General features: G+C 43.5%; 2 protein-coding genes across 3 annotated transcripts in view; one reads left to right on the top strand and one right to left on the bottom strand.

Annotated features, from left to right (window-relative positions):
* The window catches only part of clcn3 (chloride channel 3), a 35,848-nt gene extending 35,601 nt beyond the window's left edge, over positions 1-247 (top strand). For both annotated transcript variants that reach the window (XM_080859998.1, XM_080859999.1), the window contains one exon: positions 1-247. This exon is cut by the window's left edge and continues 2,000 nt beyond it. The gene's annotated coding sequence lies outside the window, so the exon portion shown is untranslated.
* Positions 248-12,438: 12,191 nt separating this feature from the next.
* Positions 12,439-20,505, bottom strand: mfap3l (microfibril associated protein 3 like). The gene is made up of 3 exons (XM_080860134.1): positions 20,305-20,505; positions 18,909-19,353; positions 12,439-14,606 (listed from the first exon to the last, which is right to left on the bottom strand). The coding sequence occupies exons 2-3, from the start codon at positions 19,210-19,212 to the stop codon at positions 13,663-13,665; spliced, it is 1,248 nt and encodes a 415-aa protein (XP_080716260.1). The 5' UTR covers positions 19,213-19,353; positions 20,305-20,505; the 3' UTR covers positions 12,439-13,662.
* Between the last annotated feature and the right edge of the window lie 415 nt (positions 20,506-20,920).

Raw genomic sequence — 20,920 nt, 5'->3', positions numbered from 1 at the left:
CGTCGGGCCTGTGGGAGGAGCAGTCTGGGCATCGTTGTCTTCTACAGTGACTGTCCTGCTGTCCAAACCATCTTATTTCCTTAAATCGATCTCAGTGTTTTTGTTTTTTATTTATATTAGTACTAGAGTTGTACAGTACTGTATGAAGAGTTTTACGTATAATTACGTATGATTGAAGGGTCGATTGTACATTTAAAGCAAAGTATGTAAAGATTAAATTGTTTTAAATTAAGTGTATGCAACAGCGCCCTCAGAGTCTTGTCTTTACTCTGCACCTTAGAATTGATCTCCTTTACATCTGATGTGTGTGTGAGGGGTTTCACTAAAGTTTGAAGCTGATGTCAGGACATAAGTATTTCCCTAGGGCAGACAGGACAGGAGATGGGCACAGACAGGAGATAGGCACGGACAGGAGATAGACACAGACAGGAGATATACACAGACAGGAGAGAGACACAGACAGGAGATAGGCACAGACAGGAGAGAGGCACAGACAGGAGAGGGACACAGACAGGAGAGAGACACAGACAGGAGAGAGACACAGACAGGAGGTACAGCTTTGGAGTGGAGTGCTGGGGGCGCAGTGGAAGTGTCCAAGCTCCACACCACCAAGGTCACCGGTTTAAACTTCAACGCAGAGGACCTGGCAGACTCAGAGCCCCTGAAACAGGTGTGACGTCAGGATGGATCGCGAAGACAAAGACACGGGGGGGGAAACAATCCAGTGGAAAAGCAGGGGGTTATAGACTTCTATTAGTGGTCCAACTTAACTGCAGGGCAGGAAACAATGGCCGACTCTAGCACCACAATAAGATACTTCCATGTGCATACACTCAGAACTGTATATGTGCACTGGCATGCTTGCTAAGGGGTCAGGTCAAATGCATGACTCACTCACTTCAACACAGTCGGATTTGAACCTCTTACCATAAACATCTCAAACTGCTTACTTACCACTGCACCTACAGGATCCTGTCCACCTTTGTATCTCCTGTATCTTTGAGGTAACATAGAGGGGCACCGAAGCCTAATATGTCAATCATGCCATGTACTTAAATTTGATTGATGATGGATGAATGAAGAGTAAGGGGACCATTACCATCCCTTACGTAACATGGCCACTAGGGGCGCTGTAGACCAGAGGTTTTCATTCTTGCTCATGGGTTTCATGTCCCACCGTCTTTTCCTTACCACTTATCCTTGCCCTCGATGAAAGAATCATGATCTCAAGCAAAGATGTTAAATACAATTCATAAGGACTAATGCAAAGTATGTCAAACGGCAGACTTGTAAATAAGGCCTTTAAAATTGTAGTGGCAAAAGTTTCAGGGTTTTCCTTTAACAATGTTCCTATTCCCTAATGTTTGTACCGTGGAGAGTGCGGGTGCAGATTTGTCAGACTTGCAGCCATTTCCCATAACGAATCCAAATTGAATTACCAAAAGATGTATTGCAAAGTAAATAAACATGAAAAATAAATGCTGATATTTCAGTGTCCTTTTGATCTTTAGTTTTGCCGATGCATCCACGGTCAGGATGTCCTGGCAAAGACTCCAGTTGAGTAGGCTGAGGCTGAGGTCAATGACGTTGCTCCGTAAGAGTTGGGTTGGATCAGATGTAACTTTATCTGGTTTTACACATTGAATAAAAAGTGTTACACAAGAGATTTGTATTCATCTTAGTTGCTTGTTTGCACAGTGAGGCACCAACCCCGTGAAAAGAGTGGAAAGATCTCCTAGAACCTATGACTGTGTTTTCAGTTTTACTTCTATTCTACAACACATCTCCTCTGCCTGGTCCTCAGACTGAAGTCACTGTCATTCTGATTCTAGAACAGGTGAAACCCACTGAAACTCTCTTTGCTCCTCAGACTGAAGTCGCTGTCATTCTGATTCTAGAACAGGTGAAACCCACTGAATCTCTCTGTGCTCCTCAGACTGAAGTCGCTGTCATTCTGATTCTAGAACAGGTGAAACCCACTGACCTCCACACATGTTGCCACAATGCGTGTGCAAATGATGCCTGATCACTGCTGCACTACAGATGGTTGTGTTAAATTGGAGAGATGGAGTGTTTGTCTGCTGCCTTCGAGAACCGTGTGCAAGGCTAGATCTGAGCGCTGATCTCCCACTTAATTACAGTGTTAATGTTTAAACACCATGGACGCTGCTGTTGTCCTCCCCCGCAGGGTCAGGCTGGTGTAAAACATGACATATTAACCACACGTGAAGCATGAAGAATCCCTTTCTTGGGCAAGCGATGGGCCACATAGCAAACGTCTGCACTGGTTCTCACTGGCTTAAAGAGCAAACCATGACTTTCCATTATTATTATTATAAATAATAATTACAATAAACGTTATTTGTATTGGAACTTTCATACACAGAATGCAGCTCAAAGTGCTACATGTGGAGCATTTAAAACAAAATGAATGGCAACATGCTGGATGAAACAAGAGGAGGAGACTTGTTAGTGTTTGAGGCAGAAAGGAAACACAGATCTGAGGGATGTCATGAAATCATAGCAATATCTCACTGGAGATCAGACAGCCCTCAGACTCATGCCCGAGTCTTGCTCTGTTTGAGTACGAGGTCCTATCTGCAGTACAAAGATGATTCTAGAATCCTGCAGTGCTGGAGTCATTTCCCAGTGCAACACAGGGTCTGGTTATCCCTCTCGTTCTTGTCTTTCATTTCCCAGGGCAACACAGGGTCTGGTCCGCTCTCTTGTTCTCGTCTTTCTCTAGGCATCTGTAGATACAATAACTCAAAATATATATCCTTTGCCGCATCTACCAGACTTCAGACAAACCATAAGTCTGACCCTGAATGTCAGAAAGACAAAAGAAATCATAGTCGACTTCAGAGGGCAAAAGGCGAACCCTCAACCCCTCATCATCAATGGTGAGGAAGTAGAGAGGACCTCCTGCTTTAAGTTCCTGGTGGTTATGCTCTCAGAGGACCTAAAATGGGTGATGAACACAACTGCCACAGTTAAGAAAGCACAACAGCGGCTCTACTTCATGCGAATATTGAAGAAAAACAACCTGTCTCCCGAGCTGCTTAAGACTTTTTACCACTGCTGCATTGAAAGTGTGATCACATACTGTATCACTGCATGGTACGTCAACTGCACAGACAAGGACAGGTCTGCTGAGAGAATAGTTGGACTTCCACTGCCTCCCCTGGACGACATCTTTAGGACGCGCTGCCTCCGCCGAGCATGTGGCATTTTAAAGGATGAGACTCACCCCGCAAACCATCTCTTCACCCTGCTACCCTCTGGCAGGCTCTACCGGGCCACTACAGCCCGCACCTCCAGACTGCAGAACAGTTTCATCCCCAGGGCCATCACAGAACTTAATAATCACACTACCCTCCTACCCTCCACCCAGCACAACTGCACTTTTTTTTAGTGGTTGCACAAACAAATTTCGTTGTGTATCTGATGCACAATGACAAATAAAGTCTATTCTATTCTAAGTTGTGTGTTGGTTCAAATGAAAGCCAATCTGCTGGCTGAGTTCCTGTGCTGTGGTCACTCTGGTGACTGTTTCACTGGCACTGGTGGAGTGACCAACTGTGGAACAGCAAAATGGTTTCTCTCCGATTAAACTGACCCATGACAGCAAGCACTGTGTCAGGTTACGGAGAAAACTCCCATGTCCTCATTCAAGATTAAACGCCTGTTTCGGTCTGCACAGGTCTCTCTCTCAATGATGAGGCTATGTCCTGACGATGGACTGGTCTCTCTCTCACTGATGAGGCTATGTCCTGACAATGGACTGGTCTCTCTCTCACTGATGAGGCTATGTCCTGACGATGGACTGGTCTATCTCACTGATGAGGCTATGTCCTGACAATGGACTGGTCTCTCTCACTGATGAGGCTATGTCCTGATGATGGACTGGTCTCTCTCACTGATGAGGCTATGTCCTGACGATGGACTGGTCTCTCTCACTGATGAGGCTATGTCCTGACAATGGACTGGTCTCTCTCACTGATGAGGCTATGTCCTGACGATGGACTGGTCTCTCTCACTGATGAGGCTATGTCCTGACGATGGACTGGTCTCTCTCACTGATGAGGCTATGTCCTGACGATGGACTGGTCTCTCTCTCAATGATGAGGCTATGTCCTGACGATGGACTGGTCTCTTTTACTGATGAGGCTATGTCCTGACGATGGACTGGTCTCTCTCACTGATGAGGCTATGTCCTGACGATGGACTGGTCTCTCTCTCAATGATGAGGCTATGTCCTGACGATGGACTGGTCTCTCTCTCACTGATGAGGCTATGTCCTGACGATGGACTGGTCTCTCTCACTGATGAGGCTATGTCCTGACGATGGACTGGTCTCTCTCAATGATGAGGCTATGTCCTGACGATGGACTGGTCTCTCTCACTGATGAGGCTATGTCCTGACGATGGACTGGTCTCTCTCAATGATGAGGCTATGTCCTGACGATGGACTGGTCTCTCTCACTGATGAGGCTATGTCCTGACGATGGACTGGTCTCTCTCAATGATGAGGCTATGTCCTGACGATGGACTGGTCTCTCTCACAGATGAGGCTATGTCCTGACGATGGACTGGTCTCTTTTACTGATGAGGTTATGTCCTGACGATGGACTGGTCTCTTTTACTGATGAGGCTATGTCCTGACGATGGACTGGTCTCTCTCACTGATGAGGCTATGTCCTGACGATGGACTGGTCTCTCTCACTGATGAGGCTATGTCCTGACGATGGACTGCTCTCTTTTACTGATGAGGCTATGTCCTGACGATGGACTGGTCTCTCTCACTGATGAGGCTATGTCCTGACGATGGACTGGTCTCTCTCACTGATGAAACTATGTCCTGAGTGACGACACGCTGGTCTCTCTCTCAATGATGAGGCTATGTCCTGAAGACACACTGATCTCTCACTGATGAGGCTATGTCTTGACGACACACTGGGACCAAATGAACTTCCCCCAGTCTTCAGTGGAAATGTAAATGTTCTGGAGAAAATATTCATGCGGTCTACTTTCAAAAAGATATTTCCATTAGTAAGTAAGTAAGTAAGACTTTATTTATATAGGACATTTCGTACAAGATTTGCAATTCAAAGTGCTTTACATAAAATCAATAAAAGCAAGCAGCAGGAGCAGTACATGGAGTAAAAGATAAATACAAAATGATCAACATCGTATCAGAACCTGGTGTTCTGATAGGCTTACTAACATCATGATAAAAGAAATATAAAAACCCTTAAAACAGTTTAAAAGAGAAATAGTAAAAATAGTGCAAGTAACAGAGAAATAAATAGTGCCAGATAAAATTAATAAAATGCTTTGGTAAAAAGAAAGGTTTTAAGCTGCTTTTTAAAGGTGTCTTTAATGGGTAATGTGTTCCATAATTTTGGGGCGTAGTTGACAAAGGCTGCGTCACCAATCTTCTTATGACTGCTTCTGGTGACCTGTAACAGACCTGTATCTGATGATCGCAGTGTTCTAGCTGGTGTGTAGTTAGCAAGAGAGTTAGCAATGTAGCTAGGGCCTTGTCCATTTAGAGCTTTGTATGTGAGGAGGAGGACCTTAAAGTCAATTCTAAAGGTAACAGGAAGCCAGTGTAAAGTAGCTAGGACAGGACTAATGTGTTCTCTACTTTTAGTTTTGGTTAAAAGTCTAGCTGCAGAGTTTTGAATGAGCTGGAGTCTTTCAGTTGTTTTCTTGGGAAGACCAGCGAAAAGTGAATTACAGTAGTCTAGCCGGCTCGATATGAAAGCATGGATAAGCTTCTCGGCATCATTTTGGTTTATGAATGGTCGTACCTTTGCTATGTTCCTGAGGTGAAAGAAAGCTGTTTTGGTCACTTTGTTAATGTGGGAGTTGAAATTCAAATCTGAGTCCAGGATGACACCGAGACTTATCACCTCAGGTTTAATCCACCGGGTTAAACCTCCTAGATTCTTGATTAGCATCTCTCTTTTTAATTTGGGGCTGATAAGTAGGAATTCAGTTTTGTCCTCATTTAGTTTTAGAAAGTTATTGTTCATCCATTTGTTTATTGCCAATAAACAGTTGGTAATGGAGTTTATGGCCTTCGCATCATTAGGTTCAGCGGAAATATACAGTTGGGTGTCATCCGCGTAGCTATGAAAATCTATACTGTATTCTCTGATGATGTCACTGAGTGGTAACATAAAGAGAAAAGAGTAATGGACCTAAACAGCTCCCTTGTGCAACCCCGTAGCTGCTTTCATGTTTCTCTGACATATGGTCTCCTAGACTAACGCAAAACTTCCTTCCTCTAATATATGTTTTGATCCAGTTCAATACACAGTCAGAGAACCCAATAAGATTTTCAAGTCTATTGATTAGGATGTCGTGATCAATGGTATCAAATGCTGCACTAAGATCTAATAGGATAAGGATAGAAACTTTATTTGCATCAGAGTTTTGTCTGAGGTCGCTAATTATTTTGGTGAGAGCGGTTTCAGTACTGTGATATTTTCTGAAACCTGACTGAAAGACTTCCAATATGTTATTTTGTTCCAGAAGTTCCAGTTTGCTAGTGTACTGGTATCCAATTTGGGTTTCTTTACAGTATTTCTCTGTTCCTAAAACACATTTTTTCAAAACATGCCTCGGTTTCTCTGAACACTAAACCCAAGAGCCAACTCCCTAAACCAATTCTGCTAAACTTTAAGCACAATTCTCTGCTTTAAACACAGATTTCAATTGTTAACCGCACTTTCTTCAAACCACAACACACAATTCTCTGCTTTAGACACAGTTTTCAATTGTTAACCACATTTTCTTCAAAACACTAAACACCATCCTCTCTACTTTGCATGCTTCATCAATGCCAAAACCTCCTTGTGTTCAAAAAGAAAACACTGCTAATCAAATGACAAAACTTCCATTTCCAAAGCTGTTGTGCAATTTGAAATCAAAACTTTAGCTCCTATTTTGGAGAACAATTTATGGCAACATTGAAGTGAGTGGTGATCAGAGGGGCAGAGGAGTGAGAGTAAGAGGAGGAGGAGGAGGAAAATGATGAAGAGGAAGAGCAAGACGCAGAGCCATTACTGTACCTCTGATGAGATTCAGGCCAATGTGTTCAACCATGTGGTCAACATGGGTTTGACCATGCAGGAGGCTGGCAAGGCTGGCCAGAGGGTTCAACCAAACATAAGCCTCTTCTCAGTTGCACCGATTCTCCGGACATTCAGAAGAGAGAATGGGTAAGAAACACTACTATGACAGTAAAACACTAGTTTGAATGCCTTACTGTATCAGGAGCATAGTATTCTTGTATTTGTATCTGTAGAATATTTGACATTGTACTGTATTTGTAAAATTACAGTATACGTAAACAAATACAAAGTGCAACCATTGATGACCAAGACATATTCCTAAACATCAATACAAAGAGCCTAGCCACAGTGAACCATGTTCTAAGGCAGAACATCACGAGAATGAAGCAGGTGTACAGGGTGCCTTTTGACAGAAACTCTGATAGAGTCAAACAATTACAGTATGATATGACTATGTGCAAGTAAGTCATATACGTTTCCACAACTGATTACGTCCTATCAGCACAGAAACATTACTGTACTGTATTGTAATCCAATCAAATGTTCAAATCAAACTGTATTTTCAGATGTTTCACAACACAACAATTGTCGATATTGTCTTGAGCAAGAACAGGATGCAGTCTAGTTTTTTTGTCCTTTTATTATTTTACATTTTTCTTTCATTTTTGAGTTAAAACATTATACAGTTACAATATTTTACAACAGAAGAAAGCGTACAGTAACACTGGAGATGAAAAGGCATAATACTCCTGATAAGGCCTTCATACTAGTGTTTTCCCATTTCATAGTAGTGTTTTCCATTGAGCACATCAGTGTTCAATCAATGCTTAGAATGTCTACTCAAATAATGGTCTGTGTTTGTTGTTTGAAAACAAAATGCCCTTTTGAGGTGATATAATAGTGTTTTGAAACCAAAGTGTCATTTTGCAAGAGATATAAAGGGTTTTGCATTTTGTGTGAGTGGTTTTGGGATTTGTGTTTAGAGCTAAGAGAAACCGAGGCATGCTTTGAAAAAATGTGTTTTAGGAACAGAGAAATACTGTAATAGGGGCTTTACAACAGCTGTTTTGAAGCCATCTGGGAAAACGCCAGTTCTCAGGGATGTGTTTATGATGTCAAGGACCGGACCTGAGACACTATCAAAGTCTTGCTTAAAGAATGCAGTGGGAATAGGATAAATATCTGAGGTTGTAGATTTACATTCAATGATGATTTTGGAGAGTTCACTTAGTGTGATACATGTAAAACTGCTCATGGTTAAGTTGCAAGATCTATGGATGTCAATTTCACCTCCAGTAGTAGTGATACTAGATCTGATCGATGTTATTTTGTTCTTGAAGAACAGAGCAAACTCTTCGCATTAAGCTGCTGAGGATATTGGGGGGGCAGGGACAGTGTTTAGCAGCCGGTCAATGGTGGAGAACAGAACTCTGGAATTTCCGGCATTTTCATCATTAGATGAACATGAACCTTTTGTCAAACTGTTAACTCTCTAAACATCTGAATCATATCTCCATTTAGGGTTTCCCCCCTGACTTCACATCCAGCACTCATGTGACGTTCTCTCAGCACTGCAGAGTCTTTGAAGGGGGAGGACATGGCACATTAACAAGTGGTGCCACTCCTATCCTGGCCTGAAGGCCCTGGCCATGGATCTGGAGTCTGCCACTCCTCCCCCTCCACCCTTCAGTGGGAGGCTCCTCCCCCAGAGGAGGCAGTAGCATGGTGTTCCTGCTGCATGGATCTACTGTGGTTCAGCTCAAATGATGTAAGGGGTCTCCTGGGAGCCCTCCCAAGGGCCAGTGCAGCAGCGATGTTTCTAAAGGGACGTAACATCTGAAGCGGGTCCAGAGATTAATGTGGTTCCTCATAGTTATTTAGCGGGTCCAGCGATTAATGTGGTTCCTCATAGTTATTTAGCGGGTCCAGCGATTAATGTGGTTCCTCATAGTTATTTAGCGGGTCCAGCGATTAATGTGGTTCCTCATAGTTTTTTAATGGGTCCAGAGATGAATGTGGTTCCTTATAGTTCTTTAATGGGTCCAGAGATTAATGTGGTTCCTCATAGTTCTTTAATGGGTCCAGAGATTAATGTGGTTCCTCATAGTCCTTTAATGGGTCCAGAGATTAATGTGGTTCCTCATAGTCCTTTAATGGGTCCAGAGATTAATGTGGTTCCTCATAGTCCTTTAGTGGGTCCAGAGATTAATGTGGTTCCTCATAGTCCTTTAGTGGGTCCAGAGATTAATGTGGTTCCTCATAGTCCTTTAGTGGGTCCAGAGATTAATGTGGTTCCTTTTAGTTCTTTACTCACACACTTTCAGCTTGGGACCAGGGCCGTACTTCCTTGTTTTGTTTGGTTTCTTAAATTCATTCTTCATCAGTAAAATCCTTTTTATGATCAGCATTCTCTTGGTCTATGAGGTACAGTGCCCTCCACAATTATTGGCACCCTTAGTAAATGTGACCAAAACAGGCTATGAAAGGCTATGTCTCTGCTGTTTAGCCTCTTGGTCTTTCATTTATTTAATTCAAAATGTTGAATTAAATAAATATTATTCTCCAAAACAGGTGTGCCACAATTATTGACTTTCTGACCCCAGGACTCAACTTACCTCTGCAATTCTCCAGCTGTGATCTTTGGAGATTATTTTGCCAGTCGACCCATCCTCCTCACGGTGCGTGGGGTCAATTTACAGACAGGTCCTCTTCCAGGCTGATTCCATACATCTGCTGTCGCTTTAATCTTCTTAACTTTTGCCCTGCTTGTGGAAATGGGTATTAACAACTGTTTAGATATTTTCTTATATCCCTATATCCGGGGTTCAGCAGCTCAACAACTTTTTGTGGCACTTCGACACTGTGTTCTTTTGTCTTTCTCATCTTGATGAATGACCAAGGGTATTTGGCCTGTGTCACCTCGTATTTATACCCCTGTGAAGCAGGAAGTCATGGTTGACTAATCAAACAAGTGAACTTAAAAATGTAAAACATGACTGGTATTATACTTCAGTTAGATTTTAATTATAAGATGTTCTAGGGGTGCCATGTTTTTGAGAAAAATATTTTTTGTAATGTCAAAAAAATAAAAATAATTTTAATAATTTAATAATTTTACTTCAATGAAAAGGTAAGATTTTTGTGAATATTTTGAGTGAAAGACCAAGAGGATAAACCGCACAGATATTTTTTCATAGCCTGTTTTGGTCACATTCACTAAGGGTGCCAATAATTGTGGAGGGCACTGTCGGTAATAGCTGTCTCTTGGTATTTGTACAAACTGTAGATCACAGAAGATAGCTTTGGGAATGTACAGGGCTATAGGCATATGTGCTTACTTAAACTCCATCCCAAAACCTGCTTCATCAGTAAAAGTCCTTGCTCTTGTCCAAAACGTTTGCTAAGGCCCATGATCTAGGACCAGGTGATAAAGATAACTCATATATGTTGTTGGTATATTTATAAACTGCAGACCACAGAAGATGGCTTGGGGATTTTAGATGACTAAGATCTGACTCAGAGCTACTCATCTCAAATCAGACAATGGTCTGCACAGATGTACTATGGGGAAGAAGTGGTGACTCACACTGTAGCTGTTCTGTGTATATGGTTAGTATGAGAGTACGGTGGTCCCCCCTGGTCAAAATGTCTGTTTCTGTGAAGAGAAAGCAAATAAAAGATGACCTGATTTCAAAAAGGCATAACGTTTAAGATTATGCATTTCTTTAATATTAATGTTTCATTTAATTTTCAAGAACAAAGGGTCCAAAGCAGAAGTTGGGTACTCTGCATGGCCACCATAGCAACTTCTCCTTTGGGCAAATGCCTTTTGTAGCCAGCCAAAAGTCTTTCAGTTATTGTTGGGGGAGTTCTGCCCGTTCTTACATACAAAAGGCTTCTAGTTCTGTGCGTTTCCTGGGTCGTCTCGCATGCATCCTTCTGAGGTCTATCAACAGATTTCTGGTGATGTTTAGGGTGAGGGACTTAGAACATGGCAAAACCTTCAGCTTTTTTGGTATGTTTTCTTGTTCTTCCAGACCTCAACTTGACCTCTTATGTTCCTATTAAGTGACATGTTTTAATTACATTACGAACTGAGAATACCGCTACCTGAAAACTCCGGTTTTATATACAAGTACACTGATATTGGGGGTCTCTGTTACCCCCCCTGCATTGCTCCTCTCTCCCCCTTCCTCTTTGATTAATGCTGGAATGAGGTAGGTGGTGGAGTTTCAGTGAAATAGATAAATCTAATAAATATTGCCTTTAAAAATAGGCATCTATGTGATTATATATCCTGTTAGCACGTATTATTATTATTATTATATGTATTATCTGATGGATATATCTGTGGTTTTCACTTATCTTTCTTACTGTATATATTCTAAATGTATTACAGGTCTGTTTTTATAGCCTGATTGATTTATGCTGGAATGAGCATTTATAAGTGAAGCTAGCAAGCTGGAGACCAAACTGTTTCTGTTGGTGCTTGTACAAGAATACATATCCATCTCAGCAACATTTGTCCACGAATCAAATTAATTACACAACGCAGAAGTTTACAACGGTTACACTGGCTGCTGTGTCAATTCAGTCTAGCAAGAGGTGATCTACTTCTCTTAGAAGTGCTGCATGAGTGAGCTAGCACATCTCACTTCTCATGTATGCCTCGCTTCCAACCTCATTGCATTACTTCCCCCGTTTCTTTCACGTTTTAAGGAAATGAGAACCACCCTCTGAGTGGTCCTGGCAGAGTCGACCGAATCTCTTGGCAGTGTTCTTTAACGGCAGCCAGCTGGTGCTACTTTCTGGTCTCTGACTGAACCGCAAGCCTGCGTCACAGTGAGCCATTCTGAGAGTGTGTTGCACACAAACACACCTGCTGTCAATTTCAAGACAACCATGCATTGTATGCTAAAATAACTACATGATGTGAATCATTTTGGTTGCTTCTCTAAAGCATTTCTGTTTTAAATGATGCTGATAAATATGCTGTCTGTGGAATTCCATAATGTTATGATGGGGTGGAAAGAGCATGGGACTACTGTGAATTTCACGCACCACCACTCTGAAACCTCAAATATTCACCAACATTTTCCAGTACACCTAAAGTATTTGGATTAGCACTCCATGAACATGTACTGCAGAAGTTAATATTCATCCAGTGAATGTCCCTGTCCCTGTACGGTCACAGACAGACAGACACTGCACGGTCACAGATAGACAGTACTCAAACAGAGACAGACAGATGGAGGAGCAGCACACCTACAGATAGTTTGTTCTTCTCTTGGCAGTCCTTGGGTGATCATAGACTGCCATTTTAACTCTGGTAAGAAACACAGGACACAGCCACTTCCACACAGCAGATGGTTTCTGTCTTTTAATTCCACTACAAAAAGAAGGGAGAAGGAAAAGAAAAGAGGCATTTGAAGAGAGTAACAGCAAAATCTACGACCCCTTTTCCCGCCCCGAGATTTTCCTCAGAAATTTGAAATACAAATCACAAGAAACGTCTTACTGAAAGACCTAATCTCCCGTCAACCAACCCCTCCCCCACTCCCCTCATACTTTCTTCCCAGCATGCAGCAGTCAGAAGACAAAACAGGAATGAAATCAAATAAAACAAAAAACAGCACAATCATATACTCACTGTTAAACTTAGGGGGGGGAGGTTAAGGTCTTACTGTGGGTTTAAGAAATAAAACAACTGAAAGTGAAATAATAATACAAATAATAATAATACTAATACTGGCAAAGTGGGCTATTGACGTCGTTGAAGAGCTCCGGGAGGTTAAAGTGTCCTTAGTTTTATTCCACCTAGTGACAGTGTTAAACCAGTGTTGAGGAAGAACACCTATTTTCTGTTAGATAAGATCCTAATCTAATTCAAGACCGCACACTATGGAAAAATGAGTAAAGCATAATTTCTGGTCTGTCCTTTGAAGGTCTATGTAAGCTGAGTTACATGCGTATTTACATGCATTTAACGTCAACCCCTTACTGTTTACAAACACCTCAGTTGCTTAGGCTTTTGTAGTTCTGCATTTAATATCAACCCTTAATGTTTACAAATGCCTCATTTGGTTAGGCTTTTGAAGTTCTTCATGTATTGATTTGTCTATAATATGCTTTCAATGGATTTAGCCATGAGATTGTACTGCAACTGATGTGACAATGAGGGACGACAGAAGAAGGAAACTGAATAAACAATAACAGGTGACCTATGACCTTTGACCTATGGTGTCCTAGCAGCCAGTGGACTTGACATTCAGCAGTGTGGAAACCTATCCAGACTGAGGCGTGAGGCTTTTCCCTTCACCTTACTTCTTCCTACACATTCAACATGAATATTCCTGAACAAAAGGAGGAAAAGAATTGCAGAAATTCTGGAATTCTCTAGCTGAATTTATCGTATAAAGAGACTTTGACGTTACAAATCCTCGGTCTGAAAGTATTAAATAAAATGGGAAAAATGAAACAGCAGAAGTTTCAAGAGTTTGTTTTTGACCCATGTTTCTTGAAATGCATAGCAGCGAAGAAACCCGCCCACCCCACCCCTAGTGGTGGTCAGGGGTCGTCACACATGGCTTTCGTAGATGACCTGCTGGCAGGCCTGTGTTGCTGCGGCAACAGGCGTTGCGTCAACAGGCGTTGCGGCAACCGGCGCTGTGGCAACAGGCGCCTCTGGCCCTGACTCTGCCGCTGACCCTGCCACAGGCTCCTCCTCTTCCTGCTCTGACTCCACCTCTGCGGGGGGCATGGCCAGAGGGGCGAGTGGTGGGGCGGCGCAGGCTAGCTGGGGGTGCACCGACACCTGGATGGCGATGTGCTGGGGCTGCTCGTGCAGCGACGCGTCGTCAGAGTCGGCCGTGGGCGACCCGCTCCGCTCCCTCTCCCTCAGGATCGTGAACACGTCCCCTTCCCCGGGGGCCCCCAACGCCAACAAGCCGGGCCCCGAAACCCCTCCAGTGATGGCAGCGTGGTGCCCGTCGGGGCCCTGCCGGATGAAGGTGTGCCTCATCTCATCTACGCCCACCACCTCGAGTAGCTCCTCTACCAGCGTGCGGCAGTTGAGGATGAGGGGTGGCAGCGGGATGCTGCGTGCCAGCTCCTCGATGTAGCGCGCGAACTCCATGGTCTTGAACTGTGTGACCTTGGCCAGCTCCAGCGTCTTGGCGGAGGTGATGATGGGGATGCGCTTGGCCACCTCGAAGGCCTTCTGCAGCTTCTCTGCGCCCTCGGTGCGGAAGAACTCGTTGATGGCCTGCTCCGTCTTCTTGAGGTGCGAGCTCATCATGCAGAGGCGGGTGACGTTGAGCACCATGATGATGGTGAAGGTGGCCAGACACACGGCCACATAGTACAGGCCAAGGTCGCCATTGGTGAAGACCACGCGCACCGTCACTGAGGCCGAGGCCGAGCCCAGCGCGTTGGTCGCCACACATGTGTAGCGCCCGCGGTCAGCGAAGGTGATGCTGGTGATGTTGAGGACACCGTCGTCTAGGATACGCCACTTACTACCTGTGGGTAGGAACACAACATGAGCATCAGTCAGTTGTTTTATTCATCAATCATCAATCATAATGAGCATCAGTCAGTTGTTTTATTCATCAATCATCAATCAACTTGCTCACCAAAACAACAAATAGAAACCAACCGAGTTCTGTTGAACCCCTGTGTCTGCTGATACCGTAACCACGGTTTCAGTTATCCATGGTTTACTATGTCCCACAAATATATATAGTATATAAAAAAAGAAAATGTTTCAGAAGTTTTCGTGCCACTCTGTGTAGCCTACCTGCACCGCCGTTGTTATACGTCTTTTAAGCGCATCCCATTTGTCATGTATAAAAAGCAATGACACGGTCATCATTTTGCAAATCCGAGTAAATTTATGTATTTTCCAGACGCACTTAACTGCGCCCTGTGCCCTGGCATGCAGCCTCTGCCAGAGCTGGGGTAGCACTGCCAATAGTCCCCCCATCCTCCGGGAGTTTAGGTGCAATGCACGATCCATAACTCTCCTCCTGTTAGGGTCTTGAGCAGTCACTGCAATGCATTACTTTACTGGCACGGAGGATGTGGAGCTGTGTTTCACACTGCAGTGGGTCTGGACACACAACCGCTTCAGCAGAAAGGCAGGGTGCACAGGTGACAGTCTTCACGTAACAGAGACTAAAGTCTGGGCAGGGTGCACAGGTGACAGTCTTCACGTAACAGAGACTAAGGTCTGGGCAGGGTGCACAGGTGACAGTCTTCACGTAACAGAGACTAAGGTCTGGGCAGGGTGCACAGGTGACAGTCTTCACGTAACAGAGACTAAAGTCTGGGCAGGGTGCACAGGTGACAGTCTTCACGTAACAGAGACTAAAGTCTGGGCAGGGTGCACAGGTGACAGTCTTCACGTAACAGAGACTAAAGTCTGGGCAGGGTGCACAGGTGACAGTCTTCACGTAACAGAGACTAAGGTCTGGGCAGGGTGCACAGGTGACAGTCTTCACGTAACAGAGACTAAGGTCTGGGCAGGGTGCACAGGTGACAGTCTTCACATAACAGAGACTAAGGTCTGGGCAGGGTGCACAGGTGACAGCCTTCACGTAACAGAGACTCAGGACTGTGGCCGTTGGCTTACGTTTAAAAGCCATTCAAGATGATAGGGTGGAGGACTCCCATCATGAAGAAGCCCATTAATAGAGGGGGACTTTAGAATGTATACACATACAGAGCTATGTGGTGTGTGCACTGTGTGTGTGTGTGTGCCCATGTATATGTGTATGTATGTATGTAATATGTACCTATGTGTGTGTGTGTGTGTGTGTGTGTGTGTGTGTGTGTGTGTGTGTGTGTGTGAGAAACAGAGAGGGGAAACGAGTAGCTAAAAGATAAAGGCCATAGAATCCCTCCTACTTCTGGCACAGGCAACTGTTAGTCAACCCAAAGACCAGAGAAGACCCCCAGAGCATAGAAAGCCCATCCTGAGGGTGTCAACTGAAAGGTTCCCATTGAAATGGAACAATATGGTGCTATTCGACCTTGAATGCCTCATACTCATGCGCACACCCACACAAACAGCTGGTGAAGACAGCCATACAAGGCTTGCCGACCAGCTCAACAGCAGTCTGGGGGCGTTCATTGTGTTACTGAAGGACACCTCTACAGTGAGCCTGGGGTAGCGAGACTCCAATCAGGAACCTTTTAGTTCCACAGGAACACTATCATGCTTCCCTACTCTACTCTCTGCTCACTCAACCCTGCTGAGGTAATACAAATAAATGCCTCAAACCAACAACATGTACATTATTGAAGGGAGTTCACGTTTTTCACAACATTCTCATTTAATGTTGATGGTACATAGGGCATCTGACATTTGTGGTTTTGTTAAACACCGCACACTGTCGCCAAATCGTTCAGTTAGCTGGTAAGCCATTTTGTATCAGTGTTAGCTGTGCTGTTGTTGCTTGTGTGAGGCTAGCCTGTTGGTTGCAAGCTAGTTAGCCCACTGCTTTTTTTTTACACAAAAACTCCTTAACATCAGCCACTCTGGACAAAAGTGTCAGCTGAATGAATGAATGAATGAATGAATGAATGAATAAATAAATACATAAAGCCTAAATACACCTCCTCAACCAGCATGATCCATCAGCAGGCATTAACAACCCTGTTCCTTTATCTGGGGCAGGCTTGTTTACATGTGTTGTATTTCCAGGTTCAGAATGTCCAGGGCGACCGGGATTCGTTCCAGTAATTATCACAACCCTGGAGTCACGAGGCAGACCTATTACATGAAACTGGCTACTTCAGCGTCATGCAGGGCAGAAACATGGCTGGGCGGTGACCACTACTGAGGTGCCTAACCCCCTCCATGTGGGCGATGTCATTCTGAGAAACGGTCATGTGATCTGAAACATACCCTACGTGATGCGTATTCTGGTGATCTTGAACATAATCTACGTGTTGTGTATTCTGGTGATCTTAAACATAACCCTAAGAGGAGGCCTAGTCATACATCATCAATTCATTTCAGAACCAAAGGTCACACAGCTGTCCTTCAAATGGGTTATTTGGCAGTGAGCTGGAGTACAAAATAAGTGACATGACTACCAGCGTGCATGATCAAATAGACACAAATAGAAAAATGAGCCTGCTAAAAAAGCCTGGGCTCTGTCAAGCGCCTTGAGACTATTTGATTGTTTTGGCACTATGTAAATACAATTTAATTAAATTAAATTAAACAAATCAACAAGGCACAGGGCTACTTTTCTGTCATACATACAAATTACGAACACAGCAAAGGGAAACCGGCAGAGACGTTCTGACTGTTTATTTAGCTGAAAATCAGCAGTGGCGTTCGCACTCCTACCAGGAAGTACTCCTGACTTAAGTAATAATATACTGTTGTACATACACGGCTTTAAATGCTACTGTACTGCATGAAAAGGTCTATGTGGCAGCGTACAATAGAGAGCCAGGGAAGACAAGTGCTTAGAGGAAACAGCACCCATTAAAAGAACTTAACATCAATACAAGTTGAAACTGGTTGGAGAAAAGAGCACCCATTAAGAGCTCGACATTGATACAGGTTGAACCTGGTTGGAGGACCCGGGGATGACACGTAAGCAACCATAATGCTTTGAGCTTACACGCCGAACAGTCTGTCTGTTTTTGTGGGCATTTTTTGCACTGGGCACCAGGGGCTTCCAGGCACCAAGATAGGCCCCAAGGGATTAAGACACACTCCCAGCGTGTCTTTTCTGCTGATGATGATGGGTTTCAGCGCATGTGCTCGCATGGGTTAATGCAAGCTTAGACAGGCTGGTCTGAATACTGACACTAGTCCATCCCACAGCCTCATGTTCCTCAACCAGTTAAATCCTTCGAGAGAATATCCTTAACACAGCAAACCATAAACAACTGCGATTAAGATTATTATCCAAAAAACAACTGTTTTTGGCAAAATGCCTTTTTACGTGGCAAATTAAAATTCTCCCCTAAATACAAATAACGTCTGTATTAGGTAAAATCTGTATAATCCACACGTGCCGAGATTGGTCACGTGCGTCACGTTTCGATGGCAACCAGATTTAGCAGGATTACATAGACATTTCCGCTTTTGAGAATGATTAGAAATTATCTGGGTTATCCCTGGTGGTCCTTCAAACTTCAAAACAGCTGCCAGAGAATAACCTACTCTGTATATAGACTGGTGTAGGGGGAAAGCTATATCATTGCCAGAAGTGCAGGCAGGTACCACATTAAACTTTAGACTTATTACACTCCTCCAGTCCTGCAGCCATTACAGGAGCCTCCACTGCCATACCAGTAGGCTCAGGAAGGAATACTATTTATACTGTACATAGAACCAACTGTACATACAACCCTTACATATACACTCCCTTTCCTCTGTCCATTTCACCGCTATGTATGACATATTTATAATAATCATCTTAATCTGTGAATATGTTTCTCTCCACTGTCAATAACATTGTATTATGTTAGATATAGCATCAATTATAACTCAATTACCTATACCTGCACTTCTCTGTAAGTTAAAATGCTTATTGCATTTCATTGGCTTTGAACCTGTTCTCTGCACAGTTACATTTAGGGTGAATCTAATCGAATGTAATTATTTATAATAAAGTGCATACATTAGGAGAACGCTTAAGAAACACACAACTAAGCACTTGACAAATGTCTCAACGTTCCTTAAATTATCCAACTGATACAACTTCCTGTTGGCTGTTCGCATTGAAAATAAGGTACACGGAGCATAATTGGACAGCTCCACCCTTGAATGAAGGTCTACCATAAAGTGTCACTTACTTTCATTGTCAAGCAGTAGTTGGCCATGAGAGTTGAACCACTCAACATCAGGGAAAGGCTCGCCGGTGACGTTGCAATCTACGATCACGCAGTTGCCCTCTCGAGCGATGATCTGGTTTATTGTCGTTAGCACCATGGGAACTAGGCCATCATCTAGAGTTGTCGTCCCGTTTGCCGTACTGTTCATGTTTACCGTATTGTTCCCGGCGTTCGCCGGAGACTGCGGCGATTCAAAGGCCCCTGTGGTAAGAATACTGACACAGGATATCAGGACAAGGATCGCGTATCCGTTTAGCCCATTCATTTTTGATGACCGTCGGTTGCTAACAATCCACGAATAATGTCACTCGACACGAGCTCCCATAGTCTGTAGACAGGCTATCTGCAAGTGGCAGCCACAGAACGCAACGAGCTGTTTGCATTCACCTCCGTCTCGTCGTGCATTCTGCAGTGTGGGGAAAAAAGAGGCACAGATCTAAGACACACACCAGGGTTGCACAGGCGTTTTAACCCGTTTATAACAAGTTAATCTAGAGTGGCTTGATTCACGTGAAAAAAATACACATCTCCGCCTTGACAGTTATGTCTTAAGTTACCGTTAATATAACGCTTTATCATCATAAGTGATTTGATTAATTGTATTTGGAGTACAGCACTTCCTCTAAATTGTTCGTCCCTAAATGCGAGACTATGAAAGGGCAGCTAGTTTCATTGCCTACGTTGGGTCTTCCGTACCAAATGCAACACCAGAACAATTAACGTTATGTAAAACAAAACTCTGCCAGCAGCGTGAAAACTGACAAATACCGATTGGAAAAAAAACAAACATGTTTAAGCAGCTATCTAGGATAGCTAACCTAGCGATAGCGGTCTTGCTAAATAACGGTAGACGCTAACTTGAACAACCTTTCCCGGACAATTTTAAGGTTACAAAAGCGTTTGTCAAACTGTTAAAATTACCTAACGGATGAAGTATTCTAAAAAGCGTGTACAATGCTAATGTTAGTCATGATCATATTCGATGCCGCTTATGAGCTAAATATTTGTCATCAAACAGCTCCGAATTCCTTTTCAGCTGCAGTTGAGTGAAACAAGACAGCAATGCTAGCGACTATGGCGCAACCGCTAGCCTGTTAACAGACAATGGTTGAGTAACCGAGTCATTTTAACGACAGTATCAATTTGTAAAATGTGTGTCTTTTCGCGTTGCAGTTTTAACGACATGATTCTAGCGAATGCCAACAGTACATTTTTGTGGATAATCCTATTAAAACCAGTACAGTCGAAAACGGCCATGGGGATAAGCAGCGGAACTGACAAAAAACAGCGGAGATCCTGTTTGCTACCCACCAGCCAGCCATAACGGGTCCTGTGTCAGTCTAGCGAAATTACTTACCCCTTCGTTATCATTAGATCGAGGGAAGCCCAACCATTACTCAAGGGCTAAGATATCACTAGTTAAATCCGTTATTTTCCTTATCGAAACATTGTCTCCGTCGGAGATCACCAAGTCCAGCTGTAGCGTGCAGACCTCACATTCACTGTGGCTGCATTCTCAGTTCTTCAGCATAACTAGGTCGCTGTCGACTGAGCATGCACCAACTCAAGTCAATATAGGGGACTGGCGCTGCCACATCACAGTCCTATTTCCAAAGGGGACACAATGTGGGTTGACTTGTTCTGCCTTCGTGTCCCTATTACCTACCAGGAATAATAGTGCCCTTGCATGGAATACTGGTGACACATCGGGAATTGAGAATATGCAAACCAAATGGTTTTTAAAGCGTCCCAAGTTACGTGCAGACACATTATCCTTGTGCAGTGAAGTTTTGTTTACCAAATTACCAATTTGTCTGGATTTGCATTGCCATTGCTTGTTTTTTTTTTTTTTTTTTTCATTTAAAGGCAACTTTGGCTACATTCACTGAACCCCTAATTAGTTTGGATGAAGAGACACCTTTCCTCCACCATTTTCATACCATCAGTTAGGACTAGGCATATTCGCATTCCAT

This window comes from Sprattus sprattus, assembly GCF_963457725.1.
Source record: "Sprattus sprattus genome assembly, chromosome: 21".
In the NCBI taxonomy this organism is placed as follows: domain Eukaryota; kingdom Metazoa; phylum Chordata; class Actinopteri; order Clupeiformes; family Clupeidae; genus Sprattus; species Sprattus sprattus.
Note: the sequence above shows the minus strand (reverse complement) of the source record. Positions and strands in the feature narration are given on the sequence as shown.